The sequence below is a fragment of the Cydia amplana genome, chromosome 24 (genome assembly GCF_948474715.1).
Source record: "Cydia amplana chromosome 24, ilCydAmpl1.1, whole genome shotgun sequence".
Taxonomy (NCBI): Eukaryota; Metazoa; Arthropoda; class Insecta; order Lepidoptera; family Tortricidae; genus Cydia; species Cydia amplana.
The window spans coordinates 581,181-607,669 of NC_086092.1; the positions used below are offsets into that span (position 1 = coordinate 581,181).

General features: G+C 42.4%; 1 protein-coding gene across 1 annotated transcript in view; it reads left to right on the top strand.

The window, feature by feature from the left end:
- Window positions 1-26,489, top strand: part of LOC134659168 (talin-1) — a 157,490-nt gene that overhangs the window by 45,893 nt on the left and 85,108 nt on the right. The window contains exons 3-20 of the mRNA XM_063514800.1: window positions 2,971-3,081; window positions 3,934-4,073; window positions 4,872-5,026; window positions 5,579-5,734; window positions 6,280-6,383; window positions 7,669-7,810; window positions 8,876-9,067; window positions 10,763-10,841; window positions 12,348-12,516; window positions 14,455-14,627; window positions 15,920-16,081; window positions 17,231-17,322; window positions 18,859-18,947; window positions 19,869-19,988; window positions 21,275-21,413; window positions 22,772-22,852; window positions 24,302-24,426; window positions 26,040-26,141. Of these exons, the coding sequence (XP_063370870.1) occupies window positions 4,891-5,026; window positions 5,579-5,734; window positions 6,280-6,383; window positions 7,669-7,810; window positions 8,876-9,067; window positions 10,763-10,841; window positions 12,348-12,516; window positions 14,455-14,627; window positions 15,920-16,081; window positions 17,231-17,322; window positions 18,859-18,947; window positions 19,869-19,988; window positions 21,275-21,413; window positions 22,772-22,852; window positions 24,302-24,426; window positions 26,040-26,141 (2,061 nt within the window). The 5' untranslated portion in view covers window positions 2,971-3,081; window positions 3,934-4,073; window positions 4,872-4,890. The remainder of the gene's footprint in view (window positions 1-2,970; window positions 3,082-3,933; window positions 4,074-4,871; window positions 5,027-5,578; window positions 5,735-6,279; window positions 6,384-7,668; window positions 7,811-8,875; window positions 9,068-10,762; window positions 10,842-12,347; window positions 12,517-14,454; window positions 14,628-15,919; window positions 16,082-17,230; window positions 17,323-18,858; window positions 18,948-19,868; window positions 19,989-21,274; window positions 21,414-22,771; window positions 22,853-24,301; window positions 24,427-26,039; window positions 26,142-26,489) is intronic.

Below are 26,489 nucleotides of genomic sequence, written 5' to 3' on the forward strand. Positions count from 1 at the left end.
ATATTCCATGCCTAAATTTAACCCAAACCATCCACACAAAACTGAACTTTACTTCCAAACACTACAGTTCAAAATCCCTTAAACCAAGTTTCAGGCGCTACGCTCATTTTTTCACCAAAGTGCTAGTCATGCTAAACTAGACCTCATCTCCTTATGATAGGGTGCAATCCTCCCGAATTACCCAATTTCATATGCAGTTCATTAAAACGCAGGGTCTGAATTGCTATTGGTAAAGCCGACGAGTCGAATTGTGATAACCAACGTTATTTGGCCTCTTTGGAGTCTTAGGATGCCTTTTCACTGGGGTGGAGATGAGAGGAGACGTGCGTGGATCAACCAATAGGCTTTCAGCATTAGTTATCTTCTCTGCTCCGCTGAATGACAACCAATGCTATTGGTTGACTCCCGCTCGTCTCCTCATCTCCTCAGTGTAAAGGCAGCCTTAGACTAGTCTTTGGAATCTAACATCTTTAAGACTCTGTGCTATAACCGCGAAAATCGAAGTTCGCAAATTGCGGGCATTTTTCTCTGTCACTCTAATTACGCCTGCATTAGAGTAGAAGAGAAAGATCCCCGCAATTTGCGAATTTCGGTTTTCGCCCTCTGGGTCTTATTATGTTGAAGCTTGGTTCTTGAGGACTTCTTAATAGACATAAAACCTTAGTTTTCGAGCGCAGTTTCGTAAAACTATTTTTTTTACCTCTATAACTGCTGGTTTTCGAAACTTGGACTCATTATTAAAAGATATAGGAGCCAAACAAGCAAAGGAATCGCCTGATGGTAAACAATTACCGTCGCCGATGGACACCTGCAACACCAGGGTGTTTGCGCGTTGCCGGTGTTTAAGATGGGAGTACTGTTCTTGAAGGTTTGAAGGTAACGGTCCGGAAATACCGCGTGCCGCAGTTCGTTCTACAGTCAGAGTACTAGGTACAGAAGATTCACTGTCTAACAACGTTTTGTTAGGCACGAGTACGAGCACAGAATAAATACTTAATAGTACTAGGTACAGAAGATTCACTGTCTAACAACGTTTTGTTAGGCATGAGTACGAGCACAGAATAAAAAATAGTACTAGGTACAGAAGATTCACTCTTTAACAAAACGCGTCTATATGATATGACCCCTAGGTGGCCCAAGCGCGAGCGGGCGTCCGTTCCGTAGCGGTGCGCGGCAACTACTATGGCTAGACACCAAAATTGGTGTGGGCCGGTACTTGTAGCAACGCGGCGAAATCGCGGAGTGAGCCACGCCTGCCTGTGCGAGGCAGGACTCCCTTGCGTTCGGAACCCCGACGGTCCTTCAAGAAAAGTTATGGGTCTGTTTTGCATAAAAACCCGAGCGGCCGACTGCAGGAATTTTGACGGCGCAATATGGAGTTTATGCGCAGTTATGAGCGGTTTATTGTGCACTTTAAAATGATTAAATGTCGGAATTTGTAGTGGATGGAATTACTCTTTTCGACCGACTTCTAAAATGTTTCGTTGGGGTATTTTCTCCTATGAGAGAATTGGCAGAATAGATACATTCTCTGATTATTCGAAGGCAGCTGAACTGTTTAAGAAAATTAATTTCCAGACTTGGTGTCTTTGAATTTGGTATTGCCGGGGCGAAAATACCCTTTTTAATGGAAGATTCTCAATTAGTCGGGATTTGGTTTTCTGATTGGTATAGTGGCTAATATTCCCTGATTACTTGAAGACGGTTTGGGTGATTTGGAAAATAATTTGCCATTTTTCTCAACCAGGTCACTTCCTGATCCTGCTCCTGTTCTTTTTTTATACCACATCGGTGGAAAACAAGCTTACGGCTCGCCTGATGATAAGCGGTCAACGTAGCCTTTGGACACCTGCAACTCCAGGGGCATTACATGCGCGTTAGCCACCCTTTAAACCTTTACACTCGTTTTTAGAAGAATATACTGTTATATACTGTTATCCCATACTGTTATCCCTCGAGAAAACTTTGGCAGGGATCTGTTGCCATTATATCTGAATCAGATGATGTGTCGGCGCACCAAGTGTGACCCAAGCGTGACGCTAACATACGTTGTCATTGCCAAGTTGGTGCGAACGAGGCGTCTTGTCAAGTATGTCTTATTTTGGTATGCGGAGTGGATTCAGTCATAAACAAATGACGGATATAATTGTGATGTCATCGAGTTATTACGGAAGCGTATGTAATTATGGGAAAAAGTTCTACAAATAGCTATATGATCTAACATACAATGCAACAAGAATTCGAAAAGTAATGTGATTTTTTCGATAATCACACATCACGCTGGGTCGTATGCCGAATGCAAAGTATGAGGTTGCCTAGCAACCTTCATTACTTATTGTTTTCATGCGGCGAACGACTGACAAGTATTCTGTGTCTAATAATTTCGGGTAACAGTTTAATGGATGACTCACGCCTCACACTAGAGCGGGCCGGGCCGGAGCTTCCGGTGCTTAGTTTTCTATGGAAATCACCACGTGATCACCGATCAGGCGTCATAGAAAATGACTGGGATGCCTCGGTCCGGGCCCGGCACGGTCTAGCGTGAGTCTTCCTAAACTTGGTATGTTTCTCATCGCGCCTTTATAGCATCAGTGATTTAACTGTCCTGCCTTTTGCCTTAAAGGCAAAATTGTTTAATCACTGTCCCCAATTCCCATGCCTTAAATTACAGTACAACACGTCAGCCCAATAATAACCTTAATTGTTTCCGCGCCTGCGCGTTGCGTAACGCGGATGGCCTGCTTTTGAAACTGTATGAGGTTTATAACCTGAGCTATATGGGCCAGTACAACGGGTAATTTTCCGTTTCTTTTGTTTGATGTTGTTAGAAAGGGACAAACACGCGTGTGACAGTCCTGTGCCCTGTTTATCAAAAGCTTGTAACTTGTCATACAAGCGGATGTCATTTTTTGACAGCTTTTGTTGTGTTAACTTGAGATTGAAATTAAAAATAGATTTCTATTGTTACAGATTGATTCAGACCCGGACCCAGCACCGCAAGCATCGCCGCGCGCGTGACGCAGCCTGCGCGAGCGCATCGAGCACGCGCTTCAAGACAACTGGAGACGGTTGACTCATCCAGTAAGTGTCCATACATCCAACAATTCAGTCCGTTTGCATCCATGGCATCCCCATATTAACCTCCTGAGACCCAGAAGCATTTGTTTTGTTTTTTAATTTGGAACCCTTAGTTACTCAATGAAAGCTCAAAATATTTTATGGAATATGTACAAAAATTTGTAACCCTGCGTTAGGAGATTAAGATGGCTCACCTTTTTTTTGGACGTAGTGGGAATGCGTTTACGCACGGTGTGTGGGACTCGCCGGTCCTTTCCCCTCTCAATGAGAGGGGGGGGGGGAGAATTTGGTTTGTTTCACCCTCTTCGCCCCGGCTAAGAGGGCTCACCTGGAGATACTACTATTCCACTGCTACACTTGTATTCTAGACAATATGATGGCGTTGTATCGCCAACTGGTTGTGACGACATCCGAAACGGACCCGACTGCTTTTTCCCGACGTCTACCTGGTCGCTGGTCTACTAGAACAGGATATGAGACTGCTTTTTGGCTGCCAATCAGTTTGTCATCCAAAGATACCTTTGGCAAGTTATGATTGTGTAGTAAAACTCCACAATACGATAGAATAGAATATATAATTTAATCGATTACTATTACACGGTAGGTACTACAATGATTCCCTATAATAGGTAACTTTGTTGAACACCTTTCGCTTGTCCCAAGCGTCCGGACCGTACGGCCGTTAACGTTCGAATGCCCGCCATGCTCCCACTTCCCGCCAAACCAACCTGACAGCTGTCACCAGCTGTCATAAGTGTCATAACTGACAGCTAACTTCCAACCGATTTTAATAATACCCTCAAATGATTATTAATTCAGTCAAATCACCTTACAATTGGTTCTTTTTGTCCTCAGAACGGGCAACCTCGTGAGCGCCTCCGCTCATTCAGCCAACCGAGGAGACGGCGGCCCAGCGCGCGCTCTCTAGACCTTGAGCCAACCAGCAGAGACTCCAGCCCTGAACGAGACCCTGGGCGTACTGCTACTATAAGCAGGTAGAGACCAGGGATGTTGCGGATCCCGATTTTTTGACATCCGCGGATGCGGATTTTTAAAGGCTGACATCCGCGGATGCGGATGCGGATGTCAAGATAGTACCATAAAAAACGTCAAATATTACATTTTAGTAATTTTTATTTCAAAAAAGCGGCCAAGTGCGAGTCGGACTCGCGTTCCAAGGGTTCCGTACATTAAGTCTCACTCACGCTTGACTGCTCATTTCTAATAGGTTTTTTTGGTTAATGACCAAATTACCTACCAGTATAGCACTTACGCCGATGCTAAGACGTTCCTGTATCGACCTGTTCCACATCCGCATCCGCATTCAATCCGCATCGATTTTATGCGGATGCGGATGCGGAAACGGATGTTGAAAATAATGCGGAAGTTCCGCGGATGCGGATATTCGCAACATCCCTGGTAGAGACCACAGCCCAAACGATTACAGCGAGCGAACTGTTTCGTAGTGCACACATTTGTACCTCCAACTTTAGGTACAGTGGGCCAAGAAAGTGGTCTACCAGTTTTGACAAAAGTTTCTGCGAGATCTAACGATCGCTAAGGTTGACTTTCTAACGGAGTTTAAAGTAAATCGACCTTGTTGTCTCATGACGTTCAAACGAACCTCAACCGTAGGGTGGTAGACCACTTTCTTGGCCCACTGTACCTACGAGTATCAGACAGGACAAATTGGCGACCCTAGATTTGATCATTTGGAAATATCTGGTCTAAAGAATATAGATAAAATAATATTAGTTAAAAATTGCAACTAAACTTCATTTCTATCTTTTCAGAGCCTACTCCTTAACCAAGATGGCGACGCTCTCACTGAAGATATCGCTCGAAGGCGGCAAGGTGGTCAAGACCATCCAGTTCGACCCCTCCACCACCATCTACGATGCCTGCCGCATCATCAGAGAGAAGATCCTGGAAGCTAGCTCCGGTGACCGTGAGTACTTTTTCGACTGTTAACATCTAGACATGTTTTACACCTGATAGAAGTTGACTAGCAGAAGAGAAACGAAACGAAACGTGATGCGATCCGATGACATCCGACAGTAGACGATAACGCCCGAACGGACCTCAGCTGATAATGAATGACTGGTGCCAAGCTGCGTTTTAATGTATTCTGGGTCTGACATATACGAGTACTAGCGACCCGCCCCGGCATCGCACGGGTTAACAAATTATAGATAAACCTTCCTCTTGAGTTACTCTATCTATAAAAATAATCGCATCAAAATCCGTTGCGTAGTTTTAAAGATCTAAGCATACAGACAGACAGACAGCTGGAAGCGACTTTGTTTTATACTATGTAGTGATACTACTGATATAGGCCACAAATAACTGTAACACCGTTTTTGTAAAAGAACAACTCGTTTTCATATACTGGATTACCCCACAATAACAGTCCGTATTGAAGAACAGACGGTGTACAACCATGATACGCATTGTCTCAAGTTCAAACTTCTCATTCAATAAGCCCGTCTCTCTCCCACAGCGAAAGAATACGGGCTGTTCCTCGCGTCAGAAGAGGACAACAAGAAGGGAATCTGGCTCGAAGCGTCACGCAGCCTCGACTACTATATGCTGCGTAATGGAGACATCCTTGAATATTGCAGGAAGACCAGAAACTTGCGTGTGCGCATGTTGGATGGTAAGATTTTTTTTGTACAAATAAAACTTCAATAGAAGACCTGTGGCCTGTTTATCAAAAGCTTGTAACTTGTAATACAAGTGGAAGTCCCTTTCTAACCAAAGCTGTCAAAAAGGGACTTCCACTTGTATTACAAGTTACAAGCTTTTGATAAACAGGGCACTGGCTGTTTTAATTATCTCATCTGAATTCATCACGTTATCTAAATTCTGATGTCGGAGACTGGAAGTGGCAAATATAAATCTTTGATAAGACAAAAAAACTTTATTGAGTTTGGGTTTGTTCGAATTGTCTCAACAAAGATCAGGGGCCCGTTTCTCAAAAGCTTGTAACTTGTACCACAAGCGGATGTCAATTTTTGACAGCTTTTATTAGAAAGGGACTTCCAGTTGTATTACAAGTTACAAGCTTTTGAGAAACGGGCCCCAGGTCTATAATTTCAGTATGCACTATGAAAACAGTTAATTGTTCATGCATTACCCATTCTCTTTGCTTTTGAGTGTATTTCGAGTATTTCGTTTTTAATAACCCGATATTTTCCCCAGGTTCCGTGAAGACCCTGCTGGTGGACGACAGCCAGATCGTGGCCAACCTCATGGTGGTGATTTGCACCAAGATTGGCATCACCAACTACGACGAATATGGCCTGGTGAGTACCAACTACACCTCATGGCTACTACTGGCTCTGTAAGCTGTAGACCTCGTGAGCATAACTTAAAAATAAATAAATTTATGGCTCCGCCATTTTGAAAAAATTCCCAAAACAAATTGACAAAAAAACGAGTTTCACTCCGGGAGTGCCGACAGAAGTGAAAACTCAATGACATCTTACGTCTTACGCTCTCGTGAGTTTAACGTTTTTTCCCATCACAAAAAGTGCATAGCGCCGCTAAAGAAGTTTTCACTTCAAGAAATACTTATCGAACCTGCTTACAAAATGTTCACGAGATTCGGTCGGGAATTGCGACCTGTAGAGGAGAACATCCGGACATATTGACGTCAAAGATATGTTTACAGTTTTGCACCTTATGCTTTTGTAATAAGGCGGAAAATGTAAACATATCTTTGACGTCGACTGTACAAGCATTTTGTTTGCCCAAGCTGAAACGGAGACCTTCGCTAACGCTTAGTCAATGAAAATTGAGTTAATATGGGTTATTCCCACTAGTTACCACCAAGATGTTACCAGTGGTAACTATTGGGAATTTTTTTCCCACTGGTAACTGGGGAAAAAACCCAGTAGTACTGTATACTGTTTTTATTAGTATTAAACTCTAACAAATTTCTGGTGGTAACTACTGGGAAAAAAATCCCACCTTTTAACAGTGGTAAGGGATCATCCGTTAATTACGTCACACTAAATTCTAGGTTTTATTAACCCTCCCCCCCTCCTTGTCACACTTGGTCACATTTTGCAAACCCCTCCCCCCCTGGTGTGACGTCACATTTTAGGCAATATCGTTTTCAACGAAATCGACAATATTAAATCGGCATTATTTTTTTAATAAAAAAATATTTTTGATATAAAAATATTAGTAATTTTATAACACAACGAAAGTTACATCCAAAATCTCATTATTTAACTGTACAGCGAATAAAAAAATATAAATTAATTTTCGGTTACTGATGAAGTTAAAGTGACATCACAATGTTTGTGACTCCCCCCTCCCCCATGTCACAACATGTCACATTTTCTTGACCCCTCCCTCCCCCTAAACGTGTGACGTAATTAATGGATGACCCCTAACTACTGGAAATAAAAACCAAACCGAGTTGGTGTTAACTACTGGGAATTATTTTTCCCAGTAGTTCCCACTGGTAACAACTTGGTGGAATAACCCGTTAATATTGTATTGTAGTGTTATTTAAACAGTTCACCGACTCTGACATTGAAAATGTTCATACAATTTTTTTTACATTTATTTTCTTTTTAGGTCCGTGAAGAGCTGAAAGAGGAGCCTGACCCCTGCGAGAAGCCCAACTTCGGGACCCTGACCCTGAAGCGGAAACACCAGGACAAGGAGCGGGACGCCAAGATGGACCAGCTCCGGAAGAAGCTCAGGACTGACGACGAAGGTACGGTCCTAGATTGGTTGTTCAATACCATAGACTAGGAATCCTCTAGACTGAGCATAGTAACGCTACCCCCTCTGCCACTTATACGGTAGTTTTACTCCATCTTCGAGTCAATCCCGTGCCGTGATTGGTCCGTGTCTTTGAACGGACCAATCACGGTTCGGGATTCGCTCACCTCGTCCCCCCGCACCCCCGTATTTTTGGCAGCACAACAACGGTTTCATGAAATGATTGCTCTAAACTCAGTCTAGGGGATTCCTAGTCTATGTTCAATACTTACGCTATGGAATGTCCAACTTAACTAGAACTCTAAATGGCTCAACATTCACGGAGCGTGACTGAACATAATCAGTTTAAATTTATAGTTCACTTTCGTACTCTTCAGTTACACTTTTCTTTCCGAGAGCAGAGGCATATTCCTATAAAAAATACCAAAATCACTTTTTTAAACAGAGGAGATGAGGACGTTACTTGATTTGACCAGGATCCCATCATCAGTTCCTGTATCACAATGAGAAATGGCAGATTCACTTAAAAACAAGATCGAAATTTTGAAATCTGTTCAAAATCAAGCAATCCAGCCCCACCACTATACCAAGTAGTTAGGTACGTTCAAGTCTAGGAGTGGGTGCATGAATCATCTCAAAATTATGTCCCATAGCTCTTATGCCAGCTAATTAAGAACTATGGGACATATTTTTGAGTAAGTTGTCTACACCCTTAATTTTCCACTTGACTGTACCTACCCTATTGCTGCAAATGCCATTATATTTTAATCTAATTTGCCGCTTGTCGCAATATTGATCATTACTATATAGAACTATTACAGTACATATGGTCCTATTTTCCCGCACTAGTGCGTAAAATAACACTTTTTTGCGAAAGTCAAATTTTAAAGGGACATATGTACTGTAAAACGTTGTACGATACACGTGCGAATAAGTAATTCGCAACTCGTGTCGATTTAAAACTCTCCCTTCGGTCATGTTTTAATTTATCGCCACTCGTTTCGAAATTCCTTTTTTTCGCACTTGTATCGTAAATAACTATTGTCCATCTGTACAGTGAACTGGGTAGAACCTGCCAAGACCCTCCGCGAGCAAGGCATCGACGTCACCGAAACCCTACTCCTGCGACGCAAGCTGTTCTTCTCCGACAGGAACGTGGACTCCCGGGACCCTGTGCAGTTGAACCTCCTGTACGTCCAAGCCAGAGACGCCATATTGGATGGGACGCATCCCATTACTCAAGATAAAGGTAAGTGACGTGTGTTGCATTTGTCCTTTTAAAAGGCCTTTGGGAGTTAGGATGGTTTTAGGCATCGACGTCACCGAAACCCTACTCCCGCGACGCAAGCTGTTCTTCTCGGACAGGAACGTGGACTCCCGGGACCCTGTGCAGTTGAACCTCCTGTACGTCCAAGCCAGAGACGCCATATTGGATGGGACGCATCCCATTACTCAAGATAAAGGTAAGTGACGTGTGTTGCATTTGTCCTTTTAAAAGGCCTTTGGGAGTTAGGATGGTTTTAGGCATCGACGTCACCGAAACCCTACTCCCGCGACGCAAGCTGTTCTTCTCGGACAGGAACGTGGACTCCCGGGACCCTGTGCAGTTGAACCTCCTGTACGTCCAAGCCAGAGACGCCATATTGGATGGGACACATCCCATTACTCAAGATAAAGGTCAGTGACGTGTGTTGCATTTGTCCTTTTAAAAGGCCTTTGGGAGTTAGGAGGTTGCTTTTAGGCACAGATGTCATCGAAACCCTACTCCTGCGACGCAAGCTGTTCTTCTCGGACAGGAACGTGGACTCCCGGGACCCTGTGCAGTTGAACCTCCTGTACGTCCAAGCCAGAGACGCCATATTGGATGGGACGCATCCCATTACTCAAGATAAAGGTAAGTGACGTGTGTTGCATTTGTCCTTTTAAAAGGCCTTTGGGAGTTAGGATGGTTTTAGGCATCGATGTTATCGAAACACTACTCCTTCGAGCAAGCTGTTCTTCGAAACGTGGACTCCCGGGACCCTGTGCAGTTGAACCTCCTGTACGTCCAAGCCAGAGACGCCATATTGGATGGGACGCATCCCATTACTCAAGATAAAGGTAAGTGACATGTGATGCATTTGTCCTTTTAAAAGGCCTTTGGGAGTTAGGATGCTTTTAGGAATCGACGTTACCGAAACCCTACTCCTGCGACGCAAGCTGATCTTCTCGGACAGAAACGTGGACTCCCGGGACCCTGTGCAGTTGAACCTCTTGTACGTCCAAGCCAGAGACGCCATATTGGATGGGACGCATCCCATTACTCAAGATAAAGGTGAGGAAATCGGGTTGAAACACGCAGATTATAAAATAGTCTATAGGTTCCGTTTCTTTGGATATGGCATATCTAAAGACATGATTATTTTTTGCTAATCGTCATATTTTGCTAACCTTAAGCGTCAAAGCACTATTTTGAGATATTAACACAAAATAATCTGTCTAATACCTTTAAACGAGCAATTCTTGTTTATTTATTTATTTATATATATATATATATATATATATTTCGGGGATCTCGGAAACGGCTCTAACGATTTCGATGAAATTTACTATATGGGGGTTTTCGGGGGCGAGAAATCGATCTAGCTAGGTCTTATCTCTCGGAAAACGCGCATTTTCGAGTTTTTATGTGTTTTCCGAGCGAAGCTCGGTCACCCAGATATAAATTTTTAGGTTCCACAATGCAGGTTTCATGTTTGAACAGTCGCCATCAGATATATCGGAGCGGCTGAGGTGCTCAAAAATATCTGAACACGCACTCTAACGCCTTGACAATAGAGGCGTGTTCAGATATTTGTTGAGCACCTTGGCCACTGACTGTACGCAAGGTTTTGTTTAAAAAAATGAATACGTAAATATCATCTGAGGTTAAATTGAAAAATTTACGAAAGATTTTTGTTGACAGCGTGCGAGTTCGCCGGCATACAGTGTCAGATCCAGTTTGGTGACCACAAGGAGGACAAACACACCACGGGATTCTTAGAGTAAGTGTTTATTTATCTACTTTCTAACATTTATTTGTGATAAGTTTCATTTTAAATGAATTAGGAGCAGCAGTCATTAAGGCCTACTTGCACCATTCCACTAACCCGGGGTTAACCGGTTAAACCTGGAGTTGCCATGGTTACCAGTACAATTTGACACTGGGTTAACGGTTTAACCGCTTATCCCCGGGTCAGTGGGATGGTGCAAGTAGGCCAAAAATGTCATCTTTGGCAAAAAATCCTTTAAAAATAACTTATTTATTCTAGATGGATGGATTTTTCTGTATTGCCCATATTAGGTTATAAATTTTTCGTCTCGAAATCCTATCATATACTGAACACTAGCGACCCGCCGCGCTTCACACGGGTTAACAAATTATACATAAACCTTCCTCTTAAATCACTATCTATTAAAAAAAACCGCATCAAAATCCGTTGCGTAGTTTTAAAGATCTAAGCATATGGCTCCTCTCCACGATGGGCCAACGCCGGCCACTCCAAGGGACGCATTTATGCGTTAGAGGGAGCAAGTGATATTGCTATCTCATTCTACCGCATGGCTGCGTCCCTTGGAGTGGCCGGCGTTGGCCCATCGTGTAGAGGAGCCAATACATAGGGACAGACAGACAGCGGAAAGCGACTTTGTTTTATTGACCGAAGCGTAGCGAAGGTCTACGTTTTGACTCCGGCATTTTGCTTTTGTATGTCCGGATGTTCTCTACAGGTCACAATTCTCAACCGATTCTTGTGAAATTTTGTGACCAGATTCTATGAGTAAATACAATTTTTTTGTCGATCCCGTTTTTGGAAATTTTCAAAAATGGAGTTGTGATACCTCGCGCTTAAAAAAATAGTCGTATCGATATCATAAGAGTATTTTCTTTTTGAGACATATTTACATAGTAAATGGCAAAAAATGCAGAAAAATTGTATTGCTGGTTTAGGCGGTATTTAGATATTTAGTTTGTACTCGAGAATGAGTAGCCGAATTTCGTCAGCTTAGCTAAGAACTAAGAACTATCATGGCGCGTTTTGTAAACATTCGCTTTTTTTGTTTGCACACAGAAAGTCTGGGTTCGATCCCCAGTAAGACATAACTTTTTGTATTTCTTTTTCATCGTGCACGGTCCCAATAAGCTATGCTCGCGAGGTCTACCTCTCACAGAGCCACTAGTACTATATAGTGACTACACAAACTACTATAGCAAAATTGTGAATCAGTTTGTCATTTCTATACTTGGTCAACCAGATCTTGACAGTAGAAAAAGGCGGCAAATTTGAAAAATGTAGGCGCGAAGGGATATCGTCCCATAGAAAATTAGAATTTCGCGCCTTTTTTTACTGACAAGATTTGGTTGACAGGCACAGGGACAGGCACCTTCTGGGCAGACTCGCTCCATCGTAGGCCACGTCTTCACCTCGGCTAGTCTGTGGCCATGAGTAAGCCCATTTTTAATAAAAAAAAAAAAAATTTGGTTGACCAGCTATATTTACCTTTGTCCACAGTCTGAAGGAATTCCTCCCGGGCTCGTATGTCAAGGTCAAAGGCGCCGAAAAGAAGGTGTTCAAAGAGCATAAGCGGCACGCGGGACTTTCGGAGTTGGACGCCAAAGTGCTGTACACCAAGAACGCCAGGGACCTGCCCACTTACGGCGTGGCGTTTTTCCTGGTCAAGGTACCCTTCACAGAATAAAAAAACCGGCCAAGTGCGAGTCGGACTCGCCCATGAAGGGTTCCGTATTTAGGCGATTTATGACGTATAAAAAAAAAAACTACTTACTATGTAGATCTCGTTCAAACCAATTTTCGGTGGAAGTTTACATGGTAATGTACATCATATATTTTTTTTAGTTTTATCATTCTCTTATTTTAGAAGTTACAGGGGGGGGGGACACATTTTACCACTTTGGAAGTGTCTCTCGCGCAAACTATTCAGTTTAGAAAAAAAAAATGATATTAGAAACCTTAATATCATTTTTGAAGACCTATCCATAGATACCCCAGAGTCGGACTCGCGCACGGAGGGTTCCGCACCATCAACAAAAAATAGAGCAAAACAAGCAAAAAAACGGTCACCCATCCAAGTACTGACCCCGCCCGACGTTGCTTAACTTTTGTCAAAAATCACGTTTGTTTAATGGGAGCCCCACTTAAATCTTTATTTTATTCTGTTTTTAGTATTTGTTGTTATAGCGGCAACAGAAATACATCATACACACGGTTCGTGAAATACAGCCTGGTGACAGACGGACGGACGGACGGACGGTCGGGCAGCGGAGTCTTAGTAATAGGGTCCCGTTTTTACCCTTTGGGTACGGAACCCTAAAAAACAACGGTTGCACTCCGGGAGTGCCGACAGAAGTGAAAACTCACCTCACTATGTTACCGACGCCCGGTAACACGATACATACGTTTAGCGGAGGTATTCAATTTATTTATTATATATTATTATCATTCTCAAATAAGATCACACTTTTTCATTGACATGTTTATTTACATACTGCCATGACAACGTCAAATTATTTGAACATAGGTAAAGAGTCTTGAAAAGGAGTCCGCAACATAAATGTCAAATAACATTGAGTTTTTCTTTATTGATTTAAATGCCATCTAAATTATGAGTGGCCACCTTACGGGGCTTACGGTCACGTGATCGCCTTACGCCCCTTACGGTCACGTGATCGCCTTACGCTGTCTCCCAGCGCCGCTAAAGAAGTTTTCACTTCAATAATAGTACTAGGTACAGAACGCTCACTCTCTAACAAAACGCATCTGTTACGATCAGCACAGATATGGCCGCTAGGTGGCGACAGCGGTTTTTCGGAGTTGGAAGCCTAAGTGCTGTACACCAAGAACGCCAGACCTGCCCACTTACGGCGTGGCGTTTTTCCTTGTGAAGGTACATACTTAGAGGCTACTTACAAAGTGGTTTTAAAATGCTAACTTACTTAGGTATATTTTTAAAATCTTAGAATATCTGACAGAAATAATTACGCTGCGTCGAGTGTTTAAAGAATTGTTGGGAGCAGGAAAAACATGACATGATATTTGTATACCCATACCCATCTACACATTTGGGGTGGCTTAGGAGCCTAAGGATAACAAAAAGGTCCTGCTCTGGAAGACCTAGCTTTGCTCGGAAAACATATAGAAACACAAAAATGCGCGTTTTCCCACAGATAAGACCTAGCTAGATTGATTTTTCGCCCCCGAGAACCCTCATATAGTAACAAACAGCCTGGATGTTGTCTAAAGGTGGTAGTACACCTATCCAATTTCTTTGTCCAATGTGTATTGCGTCTCACTTTCTCACTATACAAAAGTAGAGATGCAAATACACATTGGGCCAAGAAATTGGACAAGTGGAATACCACCCTAAGCTATAGCCTGACCAGTAATATATGATAATTGTCAAGAGGGCGCTGTTATTCTCATGTATAGGGTGACAATTCAGTGTAGTATGAAAAAATTAGTTCCAGTGAAATTCCGCAACATGGCGCACCCTCAATAGATCCTGGTTCACCTATACGACCGAAATTAGCTGGTGTCCAATATGTATTTCATGCACTAGGTGTTGTTGTTATTGGGTTTAAAACCTTCCATAATTTTACAGGAGAAAATGAAGGGCAAGAACAAGCTGGTCCCCCGTCTCCTGGGCGTCACCAAGGACTCCGTGCTCCGTCTGGACGAGAAGACCAAGGAGATCCTGCAGACCTGGCCTCTGACTACCGTCCGTCGCTGGTGCGCCAGCCCCAACACCTTCACCCTGGACTTCGGCGATTACAGGTTGGTATCTGCTGGTCTCCGTCTCCTGGGTTACCATGGACTCTCCGAGAAGACCAAGGAGATCCTGCAGACCTGGCCGCTGACTACCGTCCGTCGCTGGTGCGCCAGCCCCAACACCTTCACCCTGGACTTCGGTGACTACAGGTTGGTGACTGCTGGTCTCCGTCTCCTGGGTTACCATGGACTCTCCGAGAAGACCAAGGAGATCCTGCAGACCTGACGCCTAATATTCGAAGGCTACAGATGAATAACGTTTGAAAATAAAAACTTTTTTATGGCAGCGATACATAGTAGTTTTACCCCAGATCATAATGCCATAAGACATAATATTTTGAACATAATTAAAGTAAACCAAGATCTGAAGATTCTCAGTTTATCTAAACCTATCAGATAGTCAGCGGTGTCAGCACATTTTGTGACGTCATTCGAGTAGGCAGTAATCTTTCTTGAGCATTAAGGCGGTCGCCTGCCGTGTAATTGTAGGTATAATCTTGTTTATTTTGTCCCATTATTATATTTAAGTGTATAATAATAGCACATTACGATACAAGCGATAATTACCTATTCGCACACGTATCGTACAAAGTTTTAGTGTAAGGCCTGAGTGGACGCTCTTGTTGTGCGTGCAGCGGGGCGGGGCGTGCGGCGTGCATGTTAAACAAATGCGCACGTATAGGAGCGGCCTTAGTGCACGCTGCTCACATCACAAGTGAGCCCACAGCCACGCTGCACGCGTCGCCGAGCGAGCGTCCACTCAGGTCTTACACTTACAGTACATATGGGCCGTTAAATTTTCGACATACAACGTGCTTATTGTCACACTAGGGCGGTAAAGTAGCACCATATTTACTGTAAAGTATGTATAGTGCAGGGATGTTGCGGATGCCGATTTTTTGACATTCGCGGAAGCGGATGCGGATGTCAAGATAGTACCATAAAAAACGTCAAATATTACATTTTAGTAATTTTTATTTCAAAAAACCGGCCAAGTGCGAGTCGGACTCGCGTTCCAAGGGTTCCGTAAATTAAGTCCCACTCACGCTTGACTGCTCATTTCTAATAGGTTTTTTTGGTTAATGACTAAATTACCTAGCAGTCTAGCACTTCGCCAACGCTAAGACGTTCCTGTACCGACCTGTTCCACATCCGCATCCGCATTAAATCCGCATCGATTTTATGCGGATGCGGATGTTGAAAATCATGCGGAAGTTCCGCGGTTGCGGATGCGGATATTCGCAACATCCCTGGTATAGTGTTTTCCACAAGTTGACCATGTTTCCATTGTCCCCCAGCGACCAGTACTACTCGGTGCAGACGACGGAGGCGGAGCAGATCCTGCAGGTGATCGCGGGCTACATCGACATCATCGTGCGCAAGCGCCGCGCGCGCGACCACCTCGGCATCGAGGGCGACGATGGCTCCGCCATGCTCGAGGACTCCGTGTCGCCTTCCAAGTCAGTCACAATTACTTTTTCTCAAAAATGGACGGCAAAGTCGATGTTGCCGGTTAAAAAATTGGTCGCGAAGTGCGTAGTTTATGGTCAGTCAAAAAATTAAAAAGTTAAAAACATTGCAGTCTCGATTTCGGGACGGCAATGTTGCATACGAATTCCATTATTTGTCGAGTTCCAAACTTTTAAAAGTTGAAATGGCCATATCAAATGAAGGCATAGGTCCAATTAAACAGCCAAACAGATGATCAGCACTTATTATTATAATGTTGGTACCGCGACTATTTAGGTGTCTCAAATAGGTTGGCGTATTTTCAGCAGAAAAATAGACTTCCATTTTTTTTAAAGGCGGCAAAGCAAATATTTTCAATGGTTTTACTTTTTTCTGTGAAAATTAGAACGTTGCTTCTGTAAAATATTTCTATTTCTTGCACCATTTTTGAAAAAAGCACTATACTTATATGACTCGGCTGGAAGGCTACTTGCTGGCTTCAGATTCATTTAAACGGACTCCCAAGGTCGTCCGTTTAAAACGAATCCTCAGCCTGCAAGTAGCTACTTCCGAGCCTCGACAATAATGTACCTACTATTAACGAACAAAATCCGACGTCACAAAACAGTATGTAACATCATCATAAATATTTCCATACGTCAGGAAATATTTATGATGATGTTACATACTGTACAATAAGTTTATATAAAGATATCCATAAATAATTTGTAATAGGGTAATTCGCCTGTAACTAGCCACCGGCCAATAACTGTACTCCTCAAACTGACCAACATTTGTTCAGCAACTTTTGAAAATAACTCATGTTTTGATTTTTATTACACTTTAAAGTTTATTCTAAGACGCAATGTATTGCAAATTTTGTTATGTTTTAAAGCGTGACAAGCAACGTCAAACACACTGAAGCCAGCGTACATTGAAGTCAATATTTATTTTGTATGTAAAAGAGGAAGTCTAAAGGATTCATAATTTTTAAAAGTTGCTGAACAAATGTTGGTCAGTTTGAGGAGTACAGCCTTTAGTTTAATTTATTGCTCCTGTTAGGAAGCACCCTGCATACAATTTTTTATGGAACGAAGTAAGGTGAACAATGTGGACAACAATTTTCATAATATTTATTGTGTATGTATGTTTGTCTACAGGGCTAACATCATTCAGCACGATACATTCAAGTCTGGCAAAGTCAACACCGAGTCGGTGGCCAAACCAGCCGTTATGCGACCTGGGGCTGAAGGTATGGCTTTTTCATTTGTCATGCTCCGAAAGAGGGTCATTGTTGTTCTAAAAGGTGTGCAGAAAATGATACGTTTCTGCACTAGAGCATTTTACATTCCAAGTACGATATTTTTATTTTTTTATGATAAGCATTTGAAATTTAGGTTTAATTGGATTTGTTATACAATTTCCATTGTGATATTTGGGTTAATCAACTTTTTCTTGTCACACGTTGCTATGGTTACGGTCTCCTGAGTCACTTAAAATTCTAGGTTATTCGTATTTAAATGAACCAAACTTGCATTTTATGGTAGTTATAAGACCTTTCCATAATGGGACATCTACTGAGCATGTTAGTAGAACATGGTACAGCAGTTCTTCTAACAATCTATGCTACTATTGTCTCCTCGCTGATGGCACAGAATAACAACAAGAAATAGTTGATTGACCCATTTAACTCCCCATTCCAATAATAATGCTACTTTTGCCTATATTGTTAGTTTTAAGGACCCTCAAGAAATATTTAGTCAATGTTTTTAAAAAACACATGCATTTTACTTGCCTTGTATTCGAAATGAATAGTAGAGTGTTTAACTCGGCTGAAAGGCATAATTTCAGCCTCGAACTATTGGCGCTCGAACGCAGTGAGAGCGCCAATAGTTCGAGGCTACTACCTCGCCATGAATGAATGCCTTTCAACCCTTGGTTAAGAATCTACTATTAACATATATGGACCGTGTACAAATAATAAAGTGTGAAAGGTGTTCAAGGCATTTACTATCAGGTCAAGCACCGGGTCAAATGGAGAGAGTTTTCGACTGTCGATAAGAGCGTTGTAGCCATAACAATGCGATAAGAGATCGCCCTTATTGACACTGTCGTACCTTTTGCGTGAAAATATCACATTTATCAAACATACAAACATGGCTGGTAGATATCACGCACTTTCGAGGAATGAATATGTTGACTATTAAACATAAAGTGGCCTAGTGGGTAGTGACCCTGCCTGCGAAGCCGATGGTCCTGGGTTCGAATCCCGGTAACGGCATTTATTTGTGTGATGAACACTAATATTTGTTTCGGAGTCATGGGTGATTTCTATGTATAAGTATGTATTTATCTATACATATAAGTATGTATATCGTCGCCTAGTACCCATAGTACAAGCTTTGCTTAGTTTGCGGCTACGTTCATCTGTGTAAGATGTCCCCCAATATTTATTTATTTATTTATAGAAAAAAAATCCCAGACAGTGTTGATTGTTATTATGATTGGTGTAAGGGCCACCCTAGCGTCTTTTGAGGCGTCTAGTAAGTGCTATGGAAAATGGCGTCGCTGCGCAGTTGCGCCAACGTTGCGTCGAGCAGCAGCCATAGAGTCAACTAGACACCGACGCTCGGGAGACGCTAGTGTGGAGTGGCCCTAAGTATCACTATTTGTATGTGTTTAATTTCAATTTTAATTTGTGTGCTATAGCATACAGGTTAAGGTTAGATTGCACACTTAGCCTATTTATTTCCTTTATTTTTATGTTGAATTTATTTTGCGTCCGTAGGCGCGAAGTCATTCGCAGTGGGGCACATGACGGGCGCTCAACAGACTACAGTGTCGGGGCAGGTCATCACGGGGCACACGCCGCCCGCTGTGGGTTTTAATTTATTTTTATTATTTTATTTTTAGTTCTGCAGCAAAATATACTACTCATTTGATATTATTTTTGGTTACCGCGATAGTTACTCATGAAATAATACTATTAAAATGGATTATATCGCGTATATTGAATTTATACTACATCCCGACGCTTCGAACCAGTCACCTGTTGACCACGAACGCTATAAAGCGTTCGAAACGTCGGGATGTAGTATAATTTCAATATACGCGATATAATCCGTTTTAATAGTTTTATTTCATACTACTCATTTGCTATTTCTTTTCGCCAGAAGCTTTTTAGACTTATAATATAACCATTCGAGACGATCAACTGGTCTAAACTAGAAATGCGACTAAGGTTACCAATTGTTGATCCAATATGGTTTTAAAAGTTATATAATTTGCTCCAGAACATTTTTGCCTTATTTATAAGTACTAATTATTATCGTTAATTTGAACCTTCTTCCTAAGCTTTCTCCTAAAACTATGATTCCAAATATGGGGCATTATCTGTGAAAAGGGACCTTATTGTCGATGGTGCTTACGCCGCACAGCGTCGCGCGGCATTGTATTTATATCGGAGCACCGTGAATAATAGCGTAATCCGCCATCGACAATAAGGTCCCTTTTCATAGACAACGTCACATATTTCAGTCTAATATAATTCGTCAATATGCTATACATCAACTAATCCCTACCCTTTCTTTGTTTCACGCTTTATCCTTGGACTTTAAAGTCTACGAGATAGGCTGTGTAGGTACATACTAACCTTACTATTAACTTTTACATCACACCAGTCATTCTGTAATCATTCTGTCAATGTAACTTGTTAGCACTTTTTAACCGTTTTAACTTAAAATATTCATACTTTCTAATCCCTAATAGTGTTTTAAATAAATAATGACGAATTGGCAGGCATCGCAAGTACAGCAGACCCGGGTGACTTCAATCATGAGCGAGCCGCAGAGGGCGCTGCTGTCCACCATCACCACCGGACGGGAGCTCATCAGACACACTGAGGAGTCCCTCACCAGGGTATGTATACTTGGTCAAGCAAATCTTGTCATTAGAAAAACCGGCCAAGTGCGAGTCGGACTCGCGCACGAATGGTTCCGTACCATTACGCAGGCAACAGAATCATCTGTGTGGTCAAGCAAATCTTGTCATTAGAAAAACCGGCCAAGTGCGAGTCGGACTCGCGCAACAAGGGTTCCGTACCATTACACAGGCAACAGAATCTGTGAAAATTTCAACCGGTTTACGATTTATGACGTATTAAAAAAAACTACTTACTAGATCTCGTACAAACGAATTTTCGGTGGAAGTTTGCATGGTAATGTACATCATGTATTTTTTTTAGTTTTACCATTCTCTTATTTTAGAAGTTACAGGGGGGGGGGGGACAAATTTTACCACTTTGGAAGTGTCTCTCGCGCAAACTATTCAGTTTAGAAAAAAAAATGATATTAGAAACCTCAATATCATTTTTGAAGACCTATCCATAGATACCCCATATGTATGGGTTTGAATTGTTCGACAATCGCGTGTCATTTATATCTTATCTGTGGAACTGTTTTGTTTACATGGCATCGTTGTTCGATGTACATTGCTGCTTTTTGTTCGTTTCCTAGGGATACCATACTTTAGTTTGCTTTACATTGCTACTGACATATCCTGCTTGAAAGATTACATATGGGGGTTATTACATCTGTCCTTACGATAGATGGATCACGGTTTAGCAGTCACGTTTCCGTTTCAATTTTAGAAGAAAATTTAATACTTCAACCCGACAGTAAAATCGGATTTGTTCATATCATCATAATCATTGGCCTTAAAGTATATTACAGACTATTGAAACAGTGTCAGGTAGGGCGACAACGTTTTTCGTGGCTATGTAAGCCAATACGGGAGCGGGAAACACGACCACAGGCCTGGCAGGTGTAATGTGCCCGTGGAGAATAGGTTTCGGGCTGATGGCGCTGGTGTTCATATCAAGGCTCTGAAAAACGCCCGTCATTTTGAAAACAAATCATAATTTAGGATCCATTTACGAGTCGAAAATGTTCGTTTACGGTCTACGGATGCCATTGGGGCGTATTTAAATCGTTGACATTGCTATAAAGAAGTCTGTGTTGTACGGAACAGCGTAATTTTTTCAAAATGACGGGCGTTTTTCCGAGCCTTGGTTCATATAATGGCTGGGATATACGGACATGACGAAATTATAAGGATTATGTTTTCAACATTTTGGCTACGAAACCCTAAAGTTTAAGAAAGTTGCGATTAGTGTATGAAATGTATTTTGTAATTTTATTGTCTAGGCCACCCTGCCATCTCTCGGCCAAGATGCAGCCTCGGTCAAATGGAAGCAAGTGACCATGGACACGAGCAAGCAAGTTGTGACGTCACAGATCGCAGCCATGAACGCCGCCACCGCACAAGTCGTCACGCTCACGTCAGGTAAGTTATGTTGTCATGGCGACCCTGCCATCTCTCGGCCAAGATGCAGCCTCGGTGAAATGGAAGCAAGTGACCATGGACACGAGCAAGCAAGTTGTGACGTCACAGATCGCAGCCATGAACGCCGCCACCGCACAAGTCGTCACACTCACGTCAGGTAAGTTATGTTGTCATGGCGACCCTGCCATCTCTCGGCCAAGATGCAGCCTCGGTGAAATGGAAGCAAGTGACCATGGACACGAGCAAGCAAGTCGTAACGTCACAGATCGCAGCCATGAACGCCGCGACCGCACAAGTCGTCACGCTCACGTCAGGTAAGTTATGTTGTCATGGCGACCCTGCCATCTCTCGGCCAAGATGCCGCCTCAGTGAAATGGAAGCAAGTGACCATGGACACGAGCAAGCAAGTCGTGACGTCACAGATCGCAGCCATGAACGCCGCCACCGCACAAGTCGTCACACTCACGTCAGGTAAGTTATGTTGTCATGGCGACCCTGCCATCTCTCGGCCAAGATGCAGCCTCGGTCAAATGGAAGCAAGTCGTGACGTCACAGATCGCAGCCATGAACGCCGCCACCGCACAAGTCGTCACACTCACGTCAGGTAAGTTATGTTGTCATGGCGACCCTGCCATCTCTCGGCCAAGATGCAGCCTCGGTCAAATGGAAGCAAGTCGTGACGTCACAGATCGCAGCCATGAACGCCGCCACCGCACAAGTCGTCACACTCACGTCAGGTAAGTTATGTTGTCATGGCGACCCTGCCATCTCTCGGCCAAGATGCAGCCTCGGTCAAATGGAAGCAAGTCGTGACGTCACAGATCGCAGCCATGAACGCCGCCACCGCACAAGTCGTCACACTCACGTCAGGTAAGTTATGTTGTCATGGCGACCCTGCCATCTCTCGGTCAAGATGCAGCCTCAGTGAAATGGAAGCCAGTGAACGCACAAGTAGTCACACTAGTCACACTCTCTTGCAGTAATTAATGTACTTTCATATATTCTTGTCCCGTTATACTACCTATAATTTATACAGAACATAAATGTAATTTTTTGTAAGGGTTGGTCCCTCTCTTCTCTCGAATCAACCTTTATTATAAAACAATACAATACAAATCCTCTTTATTGCACAACCTTAGAATAAATGCACATGGAAACACAAATAATAGGTACATGAAGACAGAGGTAAACAACAGGCGGCCTTATTGCTAAAGAGCGATCTCTTCCAGACAACCTTTAGGTAGTGGAGAAATGAAACTGATATATTAACTAATAACTAACTAAAACTCTACCTAGTTTAGTTTTGCACGAATACCTACTTGTAGCGTGACGTTTTTAAATGCGTGTTCTTATTACAGGGTCTACGGAGGAAGTGGACCACACGGCAGTGGGCGCTGCCATAACCACCATCACCAGCAACCTGCCCGAGGTGACCAAGGGTCAGTATCTTTTATTTATTTAAACTTTATATTGATTTAAACTAACACGCACAGACAAGACATGCTCTAGACTGAGCATAGTAGCGCTACCCCCTCTGCCACAAATATACGGTAGTTTTACTCCATTTTCGAGTCAAAGTGTCTTTGTGTGACGTCCGTGTTTGAACAGACCAATCACGGCACGGGACTCGCTCACCTCGTCCCCCGCACCCCAGTATTTTTGGCAGCATCGGTTTCATGAGATAATTGCTCTAAACTCCGTCTAGAGGATTCCTAGTCTATGCTAACACGATTCTCACTCATACTTTTATAACCCCCTTTATTAAGTCCCGTGTTAGTTATAAAAGTATTTAAACTTTGTTACACAAAATATATACAATAATGTACAAATGGCGGACTGGCACCATTAAATGGCATTCTCTACCAGTCAACCATAGGGCCAAACAAAGATACCAGAGATACAGAGATATCTTTTGTTAAAGCATTGTATGGATTGAGATAATTAGCGATATCGTATTCCATTTGTACCAAAACAAAAGTTTATTTATACTGCAAAATATAGCAGGAAATTCAATCCCTATAAAGGAGGACTCACGTTAGACCGGGCCGTGTCCGGGCCGGAGCTTGCGGCGCTTCGTTTTCTATGGAAAGCATCACGTGATCACTTGTTATCTGTCATAGAAAAGTAAGCGCCGGAAGCTCCGGTCCGGACACGGCCCGGTCGGCCCGGTATCACGTGAGTTAGCTTTAAAGCTTAAGTTTTGTTAGATTTTTTAACTATTTGAATACCATTAATTAACCTTTAAAAAGACGTAGAAAAACGTTGATTTCAATATTCCTAATAATTTTACCAAATTGCGTATAACAGTCTCGAATTACCGAATCAGTTTATCGATAGTTTATCATTTTCTCTCTTAATTAATGTTTTATTAGGTATACAGGATTTTGACTCTTGGAGACCCTATACATCTCTAAGGATAATTTGATTAACTATATTATTGTAATCTTTTAGTTATGACACTTAAGGGGCCCACTGATTAACAGACCGCCGGACGATATCGGCCTGTCAGTTAGAACAAAAAGTTGACAGTTCCGAACAACTGACAGGCCGATACCGTCCGGCGGACTGTTAATCAGTGGGCCCCTTTAGAGACATTTACACCTCTAAATAATTTTAGATTATAGTATTTGTATCTTTGTTTTTTTTTTCAATACTATTATTATATAGTTTTTTTTTTTGTAATTCGACATTTAGAGACTTTATACATCTCTATGTAATACTTTAGTTTGATTTGATATTTGCGGCTTAGGTGTATTTTATAATTGTTTTTTTTTTGCTGTATGTAAATTCCATGTTGACGTGTAAAAGTGCCCTTGTGGCCTATTTCATAAATAAATGTTGATGTTGATATGGCCAATATTAGAGAACTAAATTAGCTGTTTCGGCAGGTGTCCAAATGATCGCCGCTCTAATGGAGGACGATGACAACGGTGACCGCCTGCTGGACGCCACCAGAAAGCTATGCTCTGCCTTCAGCGACCTGCTGAAGGCTGCCGAGCCTGAGACCAAGGAGGTAAGGACGCTAAGGACACTTCGCTACGCTCAGACTTCTTTATTTCCCCCTCGCTCGCTTTGAACAACCTGCTGAAAGCTGCCGAGTCTGACTACAAAGAGTTTTGGACTCCTCGCTACGCTCAGTCTTCTTTTTAAGACTGTTGAGTTTGTAAGTATGTCATACCAACAAGATAGATGTGATATTTGTTTTGTTGTCATAAGACACAGAACTTAGTTTTGTTTTCGTTTACCTATACATATACATGTATAATCCCTTGCTTGAAAGCAATTTTCGGATGGCAATAGCTGAAAAAAACCGGCTAAGTGCGAGACGGACTCGCGCACGAAGGGTTCCGTACCATTACGCAAAAAACGGTAAAAAAACGTTTGTTGTATGGGAGCCCCAACTAAATATTTATTTTATTTTGTTTTGTTTTATTATAGCGGCAACAGAAATACATCATGTGTGAATATTCTATTACGGTTCATGAGATACAGCCTGGTGACAGACAGACAGACGGACAGCGGAGATTTAGTAATAGGGTCCCGTTTTTACCCTTTGGGTACGGAATCCTAAAAGGCGGTATATTTCAATTCTCCCATTATTAGAAATTCTCATATTTTCAGTACGCAAGTATAATTTTTTTTTTTGTTAGCCTGGTTTATTGTCCCACTGCTGGGCAAAGGCCTCCCCTCTCCACTCAACCCTGTCGTTTGTTACAAGTATACAATATGTGACGTTATCTATGTAAAGGGACTTTATTGTCGATGGCGCTTACGCCATTATTAACGATGCTCCAATATAAATACAATGCCGCGCGACGCTGTGCGGCGTAAGCGCCATCGACAATAAGGTCCCTTTTCATAGATAATGCCCCATATACGATTATTTACATTCTTTTGATTTAATAAGTAATAGTTACTGATATTTACAAAGTGTTTTTTCAATTAAAAGACACGTCAAGATTGCTTACCTTCTTTCTAATGCTATAAATCGAACTATATTGTAAAGTGCGAGTTCATACTAAACGCAAGTAGCGGATGTATGAGCTCACACTTAACACTAATCAATGTGTTAATCGGGCCATACACACATTACAAAATGAAACCTTTGGAAGGAAAACTGAAATAAACAAATTAAAATATTTTCTGAAAATAATTTATTTGTTCTAATACTTCTAATAGCTTTGTAAGGCAATTTAAAATGACCATGTTTTGGTGTTTTTAGGGTTCCGTACCCAAAGGGTAAAAACGGGACCCTATTACTAAGACTCTGCTGTCCGTCCGTCCGTCTGTCCGTCCGTCCGTCCGTCCGTCTGTCATCAGGCTGTATCTCATGAACCGTGATAGCTAGACAGTTGAAATTTTCACAGATGATGTATTTCTGTTGCCGCTATAACAACAAATACTAAAAACAGAATAAAATAAAGATTTAAGTGGGGCTCCCATACAACAAACATGATTTTTGACCGAAGTTAAGCAACGTCGGGCGGGGTCAGTACTTGGATGGACCGTTTTTTTGCTTGTTTTGCTCTATTTTTTGTTGATGGTGCGGAACCCTGCGTGTCGCGTCCGACTCGCACTTGGCCGGTTTTTGTTGCAAATATACAATATATCGTCTCTAAATTCCAGCCTCGCCAGAGCCTGCTGAACGCAGCCTCCCGCGTCGGAGAAGCTTCAACATCCGTGCTCCACACCATCGGCGAAGACTCCGAGCTCGACAAGGAGACTCAGGTAAAGCCTTCCACACTCTACCGCAAGCTGCACTACTGCTACGACAACTTCTACAAGGCCTTCTTCGGGGACAACCAGTACGGCGCAGACTTCGACCCCGAATACAACGATGACGGTATCTATGAAGATATAGATACCGGGCATTGGAAACTCGATGTTATACAGGAGGAAAGCGATTCTGATTATTATAGGAGTCTTGATTACTGTAATGCCATGTTTAAGCCTGGGAAAGAGGCTATAATAGAGGAAAACAATGATAAAGGTAGTGATTATGAAGCGATTTTGAATGATTGCGAAGGTTATTTAGAAGGTAAAGATGCGAAAGCTGATTTGAATGTGTTAGATGAT